The sequence below is a fragment of the Drosophila gunungcola genome, unplaced genomic scaffold (genome assembly GCF_025200985.1).
Source record: "Drosophila gunungcola strain Sukarami unplaced genomic scaffold, Dgunungcola_SK_2 000126F, whole genome shotgun sequence".
NCBI lineage: Eukaryota > Metazoa > Arthropoda > Insecta > Diptera > Drosophilidae > Drosophila > Drosophila gunungcola.
The window spans coordinates 33,816-48,762 of NW_026453287.1; the positions used below are offsets into that span (position 1 = coordinate 33,816).

At 41.0% G+C, this 14,947-nt stretch overlaps 2 protein-coding genes and 1 long non-coding RNA gene across 3 annotated transcripts in view; 1 reads left to right on the top strand and 2 right to left on the bottom strand.

Moving 5' to 3' along the window:
- Positions 1 to 34: 34 nt before the first annotated feature.
- On the bottom strand, positions 35 to 1,229 carry LOC128265495 (uncharacterized). The gene is made up of 2 exons (XR_008268877.1): positions 640 to 1,229; positions 35 to 573 (listed from the first exon to the last, which is right to left on the bottom strand). It is a non-coding gene; the product is annotated as an uncharacterized LOC128265495 (long non-coding RNA).
- Positions 1,230 to 3,764: 2,535 nt separating this feature from the next.
- The window catches only part of LOC128265474 (inositol-trisphosphate 3-kinase A), a 30,721-nt gene continuing 19,538 nt past the window's right edge, over positions 3,765 to 14,947 (top strand). Inside the window, exon 1 of the mRNA XM_053001500.1 lies at positions 3,765 to 6,519. Within this exon, the coding sequence (XP_052857460.1) occupies positions 5,428 to 6,519 (1,092 nt within the window). The 5' untranslated portion in view covers positions 3,765 to 5,427. The remainder of the gene's footprint in view (positions 6,520 to 14,947) is intronic.
- On the bottom strand, positions 9,893 to 11,869 carry LOC128265479 (odorant receptor 67a). The gene is made up of 4 exons (XM_053001511.1): positions 10,723 to 11,869; positions 10,467 to 10,668; positions 10,253 to 10,408; positions 9,893 to 10,195 (listed from the first exon to the last, which is right to left on the bottom strand). The coding sequence occupies exons 1-4, from the start codon at positions 11,577 to 11,579 to the stop codon at positions 10,142 to 10,144; spliced, it is 1,269 nt and encodes a 422-aa protein (XP_052857471.1). The 5' UTR covers positions 11,580 to 11,869; the 3' UTR covers positions 9,893 to 10,141.

Genomic DNA, 14,947 nt, shown 5'->3' on the forward strand with positions numbered 1-14,947 from the left:
GTTTAAATATTTTAATAAAATTTAAAAATAAAACTGAAGTGGGAAAATGGGTTAAATTTATATTTTTTAAAACTTTGTGATTAGAAGCGTATGAAAGGCACCCTGCACTTGGCTTTAGGAAAATTTGCAACCGCAGGCAGTGAAATATATAAAGGTTACAAACGTTTGTATTTTGGTAAAACTGCTCTGGCGCCAGTTAAAAATAGGCAACGGAATTGTATAAACTTTTGTTTAGAGTAAGTAAACATATTGTGGATAAAACTTTAAATATATATGTTTTACTATCCTGCTCCAAAGTAGGTGATTGTGGCAGCTCATTTGGCAGGGGGCTTGGCGAGCTTGGAAGCAAGCGCTGAATTATAATCGTCAGTGCTGCGCAGATTATTGGCAGCTCGGATCGGTCAGGTGCGACAGCCGAGCCAGGTGAGGCGGCAGCGGCGGCGGCGGTGGCGGTAGCCAAGCCTCCTGGCCCCGAAGTCACCGAATTTCGAATTTCAGTTAGTGTGCAACGCCTGCGCCGGATTGTCGCCTCTCGCGCCGACCGTTACAAAAAAAGCGCCGGTCGAAAAGCGGCTAGAACGAATCAGCGAGCAATGTAATTAGCATGTGCCAGCTCCACTAAAGCCACCAAATCCGAACCATAATCCAATTCCAGTCCCTGCCACAGCACACAGACACGCACAGAGGCACTATACCTATGCCTATACGATATACGATATCATATCAATGTCAGGCCAAATAAAAATCCAACAAAAATTCAAACCGGAGTGAATGAAATGGCAATAGAGCAGACAATAGTAAAACGACACACAATTCACGCGTGTGCGAATGCGCGCGTCAAATGGCCCGTTTTGACCATTTTGGGAAAACGTTGTTGTGTGTGTGTATGTGCATGTGTGCATAGCCCGAATGTGTGCGTGTGCTTATGGCCATAAAACATGGATAGCGCCCAAAAGCAAATGTGCAAAGTTTATGGCTGGGCCAGCACCTTTTCTCTGCTCTCTGTTCTTCTCTCTTTTCCTCTGGGTGTGTAAGCTCGGTCTGAAGCAGTGCTGGCGGGTTTTGGGCAGAAAATAGCTGCTTTTAGCGGGGGGTGAAAGCCATATAAAACCAGAAACATTTTTTTTAAATATAAGGCTTGCAAATTTCCAACAGATCGTATAATGGAGGTTGTCAAGGTTTTCCAGACTACCAAAAAATCTGTAGTTAATTGTAAATTTTTGTATGCTTTAAACAGATCAATTAAAATTTATAAATCCTAAATACATTGTTTGCATCTTAATACAAGTGTATTAATAATAAATGCAACTTGGCGTCCGTGTCGTATGAGCAATGTTAAAAGACGCTTCTATATCAATAAAAACAATATTTTTTTGCTTTAAATAATTTTATTGCGCAACTGTTTAAGATATAGAGAGTTCGATTTTCTCATTTTATTGGTATTTTTTCTTTGCTATATATATTACTCATACGTAGTGTGGCCTTTGTGCAATGTTTTACGCCACGTGGCGTATGAGTAATTTAAAAAAAAATCATTGAGATTAGCTTAAATCAAGTTGACAATAGTTTGATTTGCAAATTATTACTTATGAGCAATCCTGAAACACATGGCTAAATTTTGAAATTTATTATACTGATGATTATGCTCTTTTTGAACTAATAAAGTTATATTAAATTTGTCATCTTTGCAAAGACAAGAAGTCAATTTGCCATCGATAGTAAAAGATACAATATCAAAATAAAATGTATATTGTGTTAAAGCTAACTGTCCTAAGCCAATGGTTTGTTGCGATGGATAGAAGATAGATAGATAGTATAAAAGAGCATCTGGTAGAATGTATAATATAATACAAAGCAACCTGGTAGTACATCTATCTGGAAAAAAGCTGACCTGGTAGCTTTGGTCTTTGAGAGGCTTTGCAAGCTTTTCAAGCTTCGGAACTACGATTTCGGTCAGTGGGGCAAAAGCGTCGATGGTTACGGAGGCAAGAGTGCGAGAATGCAACTGGTCATTATCCTTCACTATTTGTATTTGCACGTAATTTTTTTTGTTTTTTGGTTTTTTTTCTATTTTTTATTTTTGCTACTCTACTCGCTTCTCTCGTCAAATGCATTGACGTAATTGCCCGTGCACAAAACTTAGCCGTATATATCGATCTCGATCGCAGGTGTGTAAACCTAAAGTGGTTTTGATTTCACAACCGCAGAAGAGCTGGGGGGTGTCTTACTTAAAGCTGTTACCACGTCACTCCGCCGGTGGCTATCAGCGTCAGCAACTAGCGTCCGCACGTCTTGTCAGCTAACAAAAATATATACACATATGTAGGAGTATGTATATATATATGAATACGTCGAAGAAACAACACAACGCACACAGGGCCAGAACAAAAACGACAGAAAATCACATAAAACAATAAAACGAAAAAAATTGCATACTTTAATTGCCCCTTGTTATTTATACCGCGAAGGGGTCTTTGTTGGGGGTGCGGTAAGGGGTTGAGTAATCACCGCGCTCTTGTCTACTTAATAATCATCATCCCCCCTCCCCCCACCTCTATCTCAGTCTGAGCTGTTGCGTCTGCGTTGTTCGCCGCCCACTGACGTCATAGCCGCTGGCGTTTCGGACAAAGTGCGATGGCGCACCGTGGGTCACCCATCCACCTACATCATCATCATCATCTTTGTAAACATTAATTGGCCATCATATCATCATCATCACCATGGGCGGTCATTTCGCAATTAGTGAATCACGTGCTCTATCATTGAGATTCCGGGCATAACAAAAACTTGGTAATACCTCTAGTCAGTGAACCTGTCGTTGGAAAATTGGGTTTTAATTTTTTTTCTCTGCTGTTTTGGTTTTATCTTACCAAACAAAAAAATGTTAGCTTAAAAAATATTTTAGCTTAAAAACCAACCACCAAACAAAAAAATGTTAGCTTAAAAAATATTTTAGCTTAAAAACCATTTTTTATGGTGACCTACCATTTTTATTGGCTACTTATATATGCATGTATTTTTAGTATTTATTAAAACTCATAAAAAATTTCGCAAATTGCAACGGAATTTCTGCAACTACAATCAGTTATGACGTATGTCGTTGGTTTGTGCTTAAGCTATATGTACTGAAATATTTCGTAAGTCATGTACGCAAGTGGTTATCATTATAGCGGACTGTTCCGGCATTGGTTTTCGAGAATTTTTATCGGGCATCGTTATGGGTATATTTTGTTTTCATTAAAATACTCTTAACAAGAAAATTGTATTCAAAACGATTAAATATTATAATTTGCGTCATTAGGTCTAATAGTTGACTATAATAAAAACATTAGTACATTGAGTATGCAGGAGTGTGTAAGAGGGGTTTTTCAGAACCATATATTGTCAACATTATTTTCTAAACGCCATTTTCTAAGTATTGAAATTTCTGTCTTTGATCACTTAATGAAAGATAAGTATTAATGTACATATGTCTCTAAGAATATTAGTTTTCAAAGGCACAATTACAAAGTTAATGCGATTTCGACTTAAAATCAATCAACTTTAGTACACAAGTAACCGCCAGAATAATTTTTCGTTTATTTGTTTTCTGGGAATATTTCACTAGTCACACCGGGTGATAAGTCACCGATTTGTCCCATTGTGCGTCAGTGTCGGTGTGTAAATGAGAGAGTGTGTGTGGTTGTGGCTGCGAATGTGTTGTGGTAGTGGTGCTGCTGCTTTATTGCATTGGGTCGCATCGCCTGTCAGTCTGTCACTGTGTGTGCTGGTGTGCGTGCGTGCGTCTGCCGAGTGAGCCAGTGTGTGTGTGCGAGTGTGCTCTGTGCTCAAATGCAATTTACAATTACGCGCGCCAATTGGAGCAGTTACCGGTGTGTGCGTGTGTACGTGCGGGATCATTGCACATTGCGTCAACGTTTCAAGATCACAATTACAATTATCCCCCCTCTCTCTCTGAATTACGAGAACAGTGGCTAAGCGACCGAACGAAAAAACAAAAAATAAATAAAACAAAAAACTATCAACAATAATAAGCCCGCCCGCAACAGCTGCTCTTCGTCTCCGCTCCGTTCCTCTCTTCTCTTCTCCCCTCCTATCCACAGCACTCTACTCCTCCTCCACTTCTCTTCTCCTCTCAATTCTCGGCAAGTCTTCTTCTCCCGCCCCTTTGGAAAACGCAGAGGCAGTGGCAGAGCTGCAGAGCCGCAGAAAGCGATTTCAGTTCAGCGACGGCGGCACACAGGTGCCATTCGGAAAGTGCGGACGTAGAATGTTTGCCGGGGATTCCACAGACCACAGTCAATTTCACTTTTAAGAAATTCGGTGGAAGTTGCCTTAGCAGCAGCGTTAGTAATCGACACTACCTTCTTTCTTTTTAACTGAGGTCTCCCAAAACTCACTCTTCTCACTTCCATTTTCCCTAAACCCCATCTACTTCTTCAAGAAGAACGCTTTTGCATCGGCCAATAAAAGAGTTATTGGCTTACATATTTGTGAAACTTGTTCCCAAATATTCCCCGAAAACTGATCAGTAAGCATTTTATTCATCACCTTTCCCTTATCATCAGTTTTATCTCTAACTCCTCCCTCCCATTCCTCTTTCCCACTTTCCCAATATTTTTTGCACTTTCTATTCTTGTTCTGCACTTTTTTACTTGTTCTTGTTTTTACTTGAACATGTTCTTTTGATCAACTTCTTCTTGCTTTAATAGAAATATTTTCTTCTTAACGCATTTGCCTCAACACCATTAATTTTATTTCACTTCATTTTACTTTGTCACTAGTTTTAGACCTCCCCCCTGCCAACCTCCTTCCAAATTACCCACCTGTTACCCTTTCTTAACACCTTCCCATCCCCCTTCACCGATCACCCCATTATCCATGTGAGATGAGTGCGTGCGACGACGGTTCGGGAACGGTTTCGCGAACTTCTGACGCCCCCGCTTTCCAATTCGATGTCATGCCAAAGATAACGACGCCGCCGTCGACGGTGACGCCTACGCCGGCAGCGACGTTGGCAGAGACGTCGAAAACGAAACGACGACGACAACAGCGACAACGGTTAAAATTGAAAATAAATGGCCGGCGGCAGAGGCAACGGCGTTCAGTTATCAGCGAGCAGCGGAGCAGATTGGAGCTAGAAAAGCCACCCACAAAATAAGAAATAAAACCGGAATAAACGAGATCTGCGCCGCCGTCAGTGGTGTTAATCCATGTGAAGAAGAGCAGCAGCTACCGCTACCGCTACCCACTAATTTGGCCCTTCGCAAGGCTCAATTGAAAGCGGTCTTTTTCGGGCGTACCGGAAGTACTTCGAGCGCTTGCAAACGAACTTCCAGCAGCGGCACTGCTTACCGCACTGCTTACCCCACCAGCAAGACGGAGAAAGGCAAGCCGGTCCAACAGCTGATCGATCAGTTCCAGGCCATGATTGTCCAGCAGCAACAACAACAGCAGCAGCAGCAGCAGCAGCAGCTGATTGAGGGGGAGGGATCGAGATCGGGGTCCAAGGCCATTGCCACCGCCACCGCCTCCAATTCGGATGAGGGGTGCAACGTCACCGGCGGCGGACTGAGTCCCTATAGCAGTGACAATGAGGACAATACCACAGGCGGTCTATCCCCGCGCCAGCGGAAGCTCAAGGTCACACGCTGCGCCAGCAGTGATTCGGCCCTGGGCTTGGAAGTGGACGACAACTGTGGTATGGATGTGGTGATGCCGCCCCAACGTCGAATGACACTCACTGTGACGGATTTGCCCCTGCGACCGGCATTGCTGCCCTTGGCCGAACCCACAGCCCTGCCAGATTCACCGTCACCCCTCACCTCGCCCACCGGGGGATCCGCCAGCTCCAGTTCGGTGGGCGGTGTGCCCACCAAGGTTCTCCTCGAGGAGCGAGTGGTGGTGGCTACCCCAGGATCGCGGCGCGAATCCACGCAGAGCTCCTACAGCGAACTGGGGGGCAGTGGACAGCCCCTGGGCGTGCGTTACGTCCGCACACCATCGGTGGTGGTCAGCGACTACTCGGACGACATAACCGCCTGCGGGATCAGCATGGAGGAGATGGAGTACTTTCGCCTGCAGCGGGCCCGTGGCCAGCGTCGCTGTTCCCTGGAGGCGGGACATGGTCATGGACACGGAGGACATGGGAATGGCGGTGGCCATGCGGGAATGGCAACCGGATGCGGCTCCAAGGACCTGGAGGGCCAGTCGGATGTCAGTGCGGCCAGTAGTTGCAGCAACCTCTACTACTGTGGCTCCACCATTTCCGCTTTGGATGGCGGCGAGTGCATCGTGAATGGAGTTCGAGTGGCGCTGGCCAGGAAGAGCAGCACCCAAAGCAGCAGCCTCAGCGGCGAGGAGGAGGAGGACGACGAGGAGGAGCACCAGCACCAGGAGGAGGAGGACAACCTCGACTACGAGCGGGAGGGGGATCGCGAGCGGGAACGGGAACGCCAGATCAGCGAACTCCTGGCGGCCACGCAGCTGGTCGATCGTCAGCGGGATCGCTCCAAGAAGGTAGGCGCCCGCCATGACGTCACAAACCAGGGAAATCTCAAACTAGACTAAAGAACTTTTGGGTGGCCATGTCTGGTTCTAATTTAATGTTAACCATTTTTTTTGTTTTTTGTTTCTGAAAGCATCAAAGACAACAGTGAATGAGGGCAGGTCTGAATGGCAGCAAACGCGATAAGCAGCAAGTTGGTGCATATACACAGGGAGAAACGGGCGCTAGAAAAAGGTTTGGGCTTGGGTTTATTATTCCCAAATCAAATAGCAAAAAAAATATGTTGTCTTAGAGCAGTATTATACCTTAAAGCAAGACACATATATTTTAGTTTATCAACTGCTAGAACTGTATAATTAAAGGAACCAAAAGAAAAAGACTATAATAATAAGACTTATACACAATATATTAAATATAAAAAACATAAAGAAAATCTTTTTTATTAATTAACTGAAAAACAAAGGATTGCAACAAGAAAACAGTTTGGTATGTAAAGCTTCAGAGCTACTTGTTTCCAGAAATTCATCTTGTTCTAAAGATAGCCTTGAGAGAATCCTACTTTTGAGATACATAATTACAGAACGATAGTCAACGATATCAGCTGACGTTTTTTCCCACCGTGTATATGCAGGTATTCTTTTTTTTTGCTAGTGAGTATGGGTGAGTTTGCTTAAAAGGCTGTTAATTAATTTGATTTTTATCTTATCACAAAAATGAGGTACTGTTGCTCCGCTTTCCGTTTGCTATTATTATTATTATTATTATTATTCTGCTTTTATTTTGTTTTTCTGTTTTTGTGGCTTTCGTGTGAATGAGAACGATATGTCTGATGTTGAAAATTGAATAAAAAAAAAAATAATCAAAATACGCAAGCCTCGGCACGGTTCGTTCATTTTTTTTATCTAGAACTGGAACAATGGCAACACAACGACAGCGACAGCGACGACAAAAATCTTATCTTAGTTAACTCTGTATATTGTATTTTAGATAAATATTATGTACATATATAAAAACCACAGCACATATTTACATTTATATAATAGTTACTCCATTCTTGTTGTTGTCGCCAGACGGCAGAAAGTTTGTAAAGCAAATAAAAGTATTAGAAACCGAATTTTCGGCGTCATGATAACGATAATAAAGCAATCCACCTGGATATGTCGCCGTCTATCTGTATATATACATATATATGCAAGTGATATATATGTTGTGTGTGTGTGCATGTGTTTGGTTAATAATGTTACGCGCTTATCAAGAGGGTTTATCTCTCTGGCATTTATATAGTATACATATATGCCCTCGCCGTCGACGAGCCACAAAAGCAATAATCAGAGGGATCCCAGAAATGGTCTGGGAATGCTCTTTTTCAACCCACGAGGGTGGAGTGTGCTTATTACGATATACTATATATACCCTACAGTATATATGTACATGGTTATATCTGTGATGATCCCATCCGTCGGACTAAGTCAATTGTATAACGCTTTATTAACGGGGGATGAACGATATCACGCATACGTCACCGTTCCCATTAAGACCCGCATATATAGTATGTATGTCTGTATGACACACGAGCTCTCGAGCCGGAGGGGATTACTCCAAAAGTCATGGGGATCTTGTTTACCAGAGTACCACCACTTGCTGTTGATAAAACAGTTTGAGATGGAGAAATTCCTGCAAAACATTATCATTTTGGGTGTCAGCTATAATTTAGTATTATTTTCACCTAAACATCATACAAGCTCATTTAATTTCTGACCTAGTTTTTGAGCACCCTTTTGCATACACTTTATATTCAACCTCCATCTCCCTGTAGGATTAACTCCAATTTTATTAGCATGTCATTACAAGCTTTAGCCCCATTTGAATACAGTTCTTATTCAACTTCCTTCTTTCCGTTTTTTTTTTTTGTTGTTATGAGAATTGATTCTGTTTTGCTTTCGATTTGCATGTGAATATGCCTTATAAACAATACGCAACCACTTGATAAATATATATATAGTAGTCGTTCAATTTAGTGAATATTTTAATGTACTAATTAATATGTTCTTATTATTTTGATTGCACATTGTTTGTTTATTATTTGTTTTTTGATAATACAACTCTTATCTAATTGAGTGTCAATATAAATATCAACTACATTGTCAATAGACTTGCTTTAGATTTGTAACTTTTCGAATACATAAAGTAATTGTTTCAGATAAGTAAACACTTAGTTCATTTCTTCCTATTCGTTTGATTACTTTTTGGTTTTCTGATAATACAATAATTGCAAACTAAAATTTCAATTACAGTACATTGCCAACAGCCTTTTCTATTTTTGTAAAGAGCTCAAGTTTCGTTCATATGAAATGTCGTAGAAGTGAGGGCATTATCATTGGCCACATGGTGATGCTGGGCGTTTGTTAATTTCGCCCGATATCTCCGGTATTTGGCATTCTTGGGACCCCCATTTCCTGGTATCCTGCTCACCCAGTCGCCGGTCGCCTGTCACCGCGCCTTATCGCAGTTGTCATTATAGTTTTGGACCCGAACGGGGGAAGGGGACGATCTTGTTTAGTTATTCTTCGCATTCCATTTTTGGAGTGGAAGGGGATGGGTTGTTACTTTTTTATATATGTATTTTTTTCTGTATAAGATGGGGACTGGGGACTGAAGACTGAAGACCCGAGGCTGTTGTCTTCGTATTGTTTTGCTATTGTGGGCTACGGACACTGCGGCGTGGGCTTCATAGAAATGCCTTTTGCTTACTTAACGATAAAGCCCATGTGTGGGTGCCCCAAAGTCACCGACAATCGCCATTTGGTCCGCTGACGTCGTCGTGACGCCACTGGGTGGCATTGTTTATCCCCCAATCCGATCTGTGTTCCTCTCCTCCTGATCCCAAGTCATGATCATTAATAATAATATCAGCTCTAAAGTGCAAAGTCAACGACAATCCGCCAACAGACTCCCTTCGTGTGCGAGCATAAGTGTCTTCGTTTTTATGTGGCTCAAAATATTGATACAAATTATCCCGTGATAAACAGGAAATCTTACGCAGATATAGGGTATATGCAGGAATACAAATTACTATTGTGCCACATTATTTATTTGCCTTTCAAATGCAAATTTATCAAGACGAACCAAATCTATAAAGCTTAGGCAGAATATCTTTTCTACACTTAGACAAATATTAATTCTAAGTAATTTAGATATTTTATTAATTCTTTGATAAGAAAGTTACCATTATATTTATTTATTTTTATACACGTTAATCGTACAATAAAGGGTATATTTTTTTCGTTGAAAAGTATGTACAGGTAGAGGGAACCGTGTCCGATCCCACACATACTTGCAAATGCTCGCTTATAAATTTGCACGTGAAAAGTTGCTAATGTGCGTGTGCCGGCAGCGGTTTCATGCTGTTCGTGTGTGCTCTGCCGCTGCTCTGCATAAGATAGGGTCGCTGTAGCGGGGGAGTGTTGTCAATGCAGATTGCCAGATGGCGCCAGTGATGACCCGACTGTTTTCGTGGGGGAATATTTATTTTGAAATTTTTCTAGCTGTGCAACGGGTATATTATACCGGGAACGCGACTAAAGCCTTCCCCCATGCTCTTTTGTTTTAATAATATACTAGTTTATTAAACGTTTACTGATACATCATCCGAATGGCGCCGAAGAACCTATAAGACACTTTCAGGAACTGCAAAAGGATAAATTCAAATGGATCTTTAAGATGCTAAGTGTGTCGGAATCTTACAATGCTCATGGTCTCAATGGAGATGTCCAAGAATATGGTGGCCTTAAAGCGGACGGGCTTCTGGGCTCGCATAGACATCAGCATAAGCATTTTCCGGAATCGGGGGTCGGCTTCCATCCAATTCATTTCATAGACAGCAAAGCTGATATCATTACTCTGCAAATATCGTGTCAGACAAGAGGAATGAACATACGCTGAAACATACTGATCATACCGCATCGATAAGCTGCTGGCTGAAATAGCAGATGAGGTAGATTTCCACAAGAGCACAAATTATGATTAAAACCTGTCTGCCGACAAAATCCAGGCCTATGCCAATGGTTAACTGAAATCCCACGTTGCAGACGAGTAGCGTGGAGTTAAGGAAGTTCAACAGCAATGGCACTCCAAAGACATCGTTCATCTCGTTTGTGACCCTGGAAAAGATTATGATATCTGTTCAAAAGGAAAACTTTTCCCGGCTAACTAACTCTAATATTTCGATGTGGCACGCGATCAGGCCTCTTAGCTTCCTCAGGTCGTTATCAGCTAACTTCTTATTGCGATTGTTTTGAACATCGAATTCCCTGAGGGTCCTGGCCAACGTTTTAAAATGCATGATGACCTGCAGTGAAACGGCGAACAACATGAGATCGGTGGCTATATAGCCGCAAGTGCATGTGTAGGCAGCGATCGACTGAAGCAAGTAGGTGGGGAGGAATCGCCAGGTTCCACGATAACTCCAAGGCGCAATGGGCACGTAGGGCAGGTTGGGCTCAACATTTGGCACGTGGAGCAACCACCTTTGGATGACGTACTGGACGATGGCTGAAACGCTGTTGGTAACCAGCATTGTCGTGAAAAGACATATAAAACGTTTCGAGATCAGCCTGCAGCGTTGTAGATAGTGTTTCACCCCATACAGCTCTTGCTCCTTCGCAATGGGCGGTGGCAATAGACACTTCAGGTGACGCACCAAGTTCGTCAATTTGGCCTTCTGCAATTGAATTGCGATGATCTTCAAGACGCCGACGTTACCGTAAGTAACGTAGCTCATTACAATGGTAACCTCTAGAAAATCGGAGCTTGTATCGTTGCACACGGAGTCAAACACGAACACCATCATTGAGACCCAAACAAAGATCATATTGATTATGTGAAATACTAGGTACAGCTGAAATCCAAGGCCGGGCTTCTTGTCCGATTCGTAGGGTTCCACACCCATTGAACGGAAGTAAATCATGGCCAGCCCTAGGAAGTCCTCGGCAACAGGATGCGCCGTCTCCGACTTCTCCACGACCCCAATCGTTCTATTGAAAAACTTTCTCATAAGGAAGGGAACCTTCATGTTTATCCCGATATTTTCACTTCACAATGGTGTGTCAGCTAGAGTTTAATGTCATATATATACAGTCCAGGCGTTGCGCAAAGGCGCAACTTTGCAAGCACTTGAAATAAATCATTTTATAACCTTGCAGATGGTATTAGAATTTCAGTCAAAAGTTTGCAAAGCAGTGAAGGACAATTCTGACCATATAAAGTATACAGCCGTGTCCGTTAAATATTTTTTTATAAAGATTTCCAAAAACAACAGTTTTTAGTTGCTCGTTTCTCTCAGTGTACTTGTTGAGCCATGCGCCCATCTTCCCCAGAACACTTTTGTGGTTGGTCAGGTGTGTCTTTATTGCCGCAACAATCTCATAAAGTGCATGTTTCGAGAGTCTCTTATTGGCTTGATACATTTAGTTTTTGGTTTACCCAATATTACCCAATATCTAAATTGTAGTTATACTTTTGCAAATTTAATGAAGAAATCGTGCTTCTGCTGTGTAGGCGGTGTTTTCCTTAAGAATCTTTTGTGGTTAGCCATGTTGGGGCAACAACGCTTGGTAAAGACTTGCTATAGTTTAAAATAAAATAGTCCTTTAACAAACACTTTTTTTTGTTAATTATAGGGCATTTTTTAATTTATTGATATATAGATGGGCACCGTTAAAACAAGGTAGTAAAGCCATATATATTTTTTACCCAACTTAAAAATTATTTGCTTTGATTTTTATGCATTGTGGTTTTTAGTTATATAATTAAATAAATATTTAAATATTTTAAAAATTTTCATTTGACTATTCTTGATGTTGATTTTAATATCGGAAAATATAATTCAAATTTAAACTATGTTTATCTTAAATAAAATGGTTTTGACCTAATATTTTCCACACAGTGTTGGAACCTTTCCTTTTTGAAACCCCCTTAAGGTAAATGAAAATCTTTACCTATGCAAGGTATAAGGTTCTAATAAACTAGACTGTAGAGTTCTTCTCTTGTTAATTATTGTTATTTGTTTATTACGACGCTTAAACAATTACCTCTGTTTCTATTAAACGCTTTAGTTATGAGCAGTTCAGTCTGTTCCATATTGGTTTAGTGCAGTTAAGAACTGATTTCAAGCAATCGGTCAGTATTTCTGTGTAAAACGTAAAATGTTGGAATTTTTGAGATATCATAAAAATGGTTAGTCACATTCGAATTGATATCACCGTTTTGTAGTGTGGGGAAGCGTAGCTGATCTTTTCTTGACGTTCAACGGCATTTGCCATTATGATTGGATCGTGTGGTGTTGTTTTGTTTTGTTGTTTTTTAATAGCCTTTATGGTCTCTGTGGGTCGTGCACATCCGTCACAGTCCGAACAGCCCGCCAGCCAGTGCCAGTTCAAAACCCATTCCCATGTCATATCTAATCAACACATCGCGTATCGGGTTGGAGGAAAAATGGGAATTCGTCAGAGGAATTGGAATGGGAATGGGAATGGGTATTGGAATGGGAATGGGAATTATGACGCCCACTAATTGTGTGAGAAATCGATTTAGCGGCGAGATCTGCCCCCTTGCAGCACCCCATTCCCTTCCCCTTGTACAGTAAGTCGGATCTGGGAGAACTTTTTTTTTTGTGGTACAATCCGTTGACCTTCGCGCAAGCGACAACTTCCGTTGACGTCAGCAGCTGTCGCCCATCAGCGATCGCGGCAAAGATCGCCGCAAGTAAATTATATTGCCGCAAGCCTCAGTATCCCCCCTTTCTCCCAGCCATGCAACCATGCCCTTTTCCGCACCCCCCTCCGGCTAGGGATACCTTTTCTGAAAATCACATTATACAATCACTATTGTATAGTTTTATTTACTATTGAAAAATAAGTAATTAAGGTCAATTCACTTTTATTACGCTTATTTTTTTATCTCTAGAACACGAATTTGAAGTACATCAAGAGTTTATTGAACTTTGAGGAGCTTTGTCTTTATAAAAATGAGTCATCATCGATAGTAAATTTTATTTTATACAACATTATTGCTTTTTAATGTTTATAATAATTAGTCATCATTATATTAAACAAAGTAGGGTGTTGGCTGTCGAAATTATCGAAAGGTAATTTTATAACCACAAAAATATTTTATCTTTTATCGCTTGTAGTGTAGAATTTAAAATAAAGGCAATTTAGCTTACAATTTCCTTTCGAATTATATCACCATTTTGTGAAATCTGCATATTTATTTTGGATTCCTTTACAATTGTTTTTTTAATTAATGGCTCGTTTCCATCATCGCATAGAATTTCGATTATTATATAGTTCAATAGAATGTCGGTTATCGGAAAAATCAGTAATTATTGTCACCCGAAAATCATTAAACTTTGTCATTATGTATCTGTTTTTGTCTATTAGTGTGTTTGCTAGTGAAATAATCGGTAATTAAAGTCAATTGTGCCACTGATTGATCGGTTAATTTGGAAAAGTCCATAGTTTGACTTGCTTCAAAAATAAAAATAAAAGTAAAAAAAATCGAATAATTTATCATGTTAATCGAAAAGTTCAACTGTGGAGAAAACATGGATTAAAGTACATACTAGAAAGTGAGCTGACATTTAAACAGTCTATGTACTTCTCTACTTAGAGTATTTTGATAAAATAGTTTTTTCTTATTACTATCAAGAAGCGGTTTTGCAAGGTCCGATCCCAAATCCCAGATCGGAGACCCTTTGGAGTCCGGCTCCGATTCTCGGGTGTGCGCAATTTGCGTCATTTGCTCTTGTCGAAGTTGTTTGTTTGTTGGCTTCAGCTTTTTGTTTTGTTTTTCAGCTGGTCCTCTGATTCCACGGCTGGTTTTGTTTTATCGCGTTTGCAATTTCCACTGAATTGAATTCGAGTTGCCGATCTTGTGGAATCAGCAATCTACACAAAAGAAAAGTCTTAGATAGTTTTTATTTTCAAAAAGAAATCTGATTTTCTGAAAGGTCAATATTATAATTTTGCTGATTTTATTCAGGCAATGCAAGAAGTAAAGAAATCTGTTTTGGAGAAAGCATATTATAAAAACCTTTGAACTGAAATTTTGTCTTTCAAAATGATCTAGTTTTTCTCTGTGCAATGGAGCTTGCGTGCCAGCATATTTGTCATTCCTGTAAGTGCAGGCAGTTCCCCATGCCCCTCCTTAACCCCTTTCTGCCACCTGCCTTCCTCTTTTCAGAGCCCCAACCCTCTTTTTTCAGACCCCCTTAAAGGTTACGTAGTTGTAGTCGCATGTCGCCAAGCGATGGCACCCGAAACACACGCGCCACCAGCAACATGCAACATGCAACATATGGGATGGGTTTTAAATTACACTCGACTGCTGGGTTCCGTTTATAGCTCTTCTTGGTTCTTAAACTGATGTGGTTCGGCAATA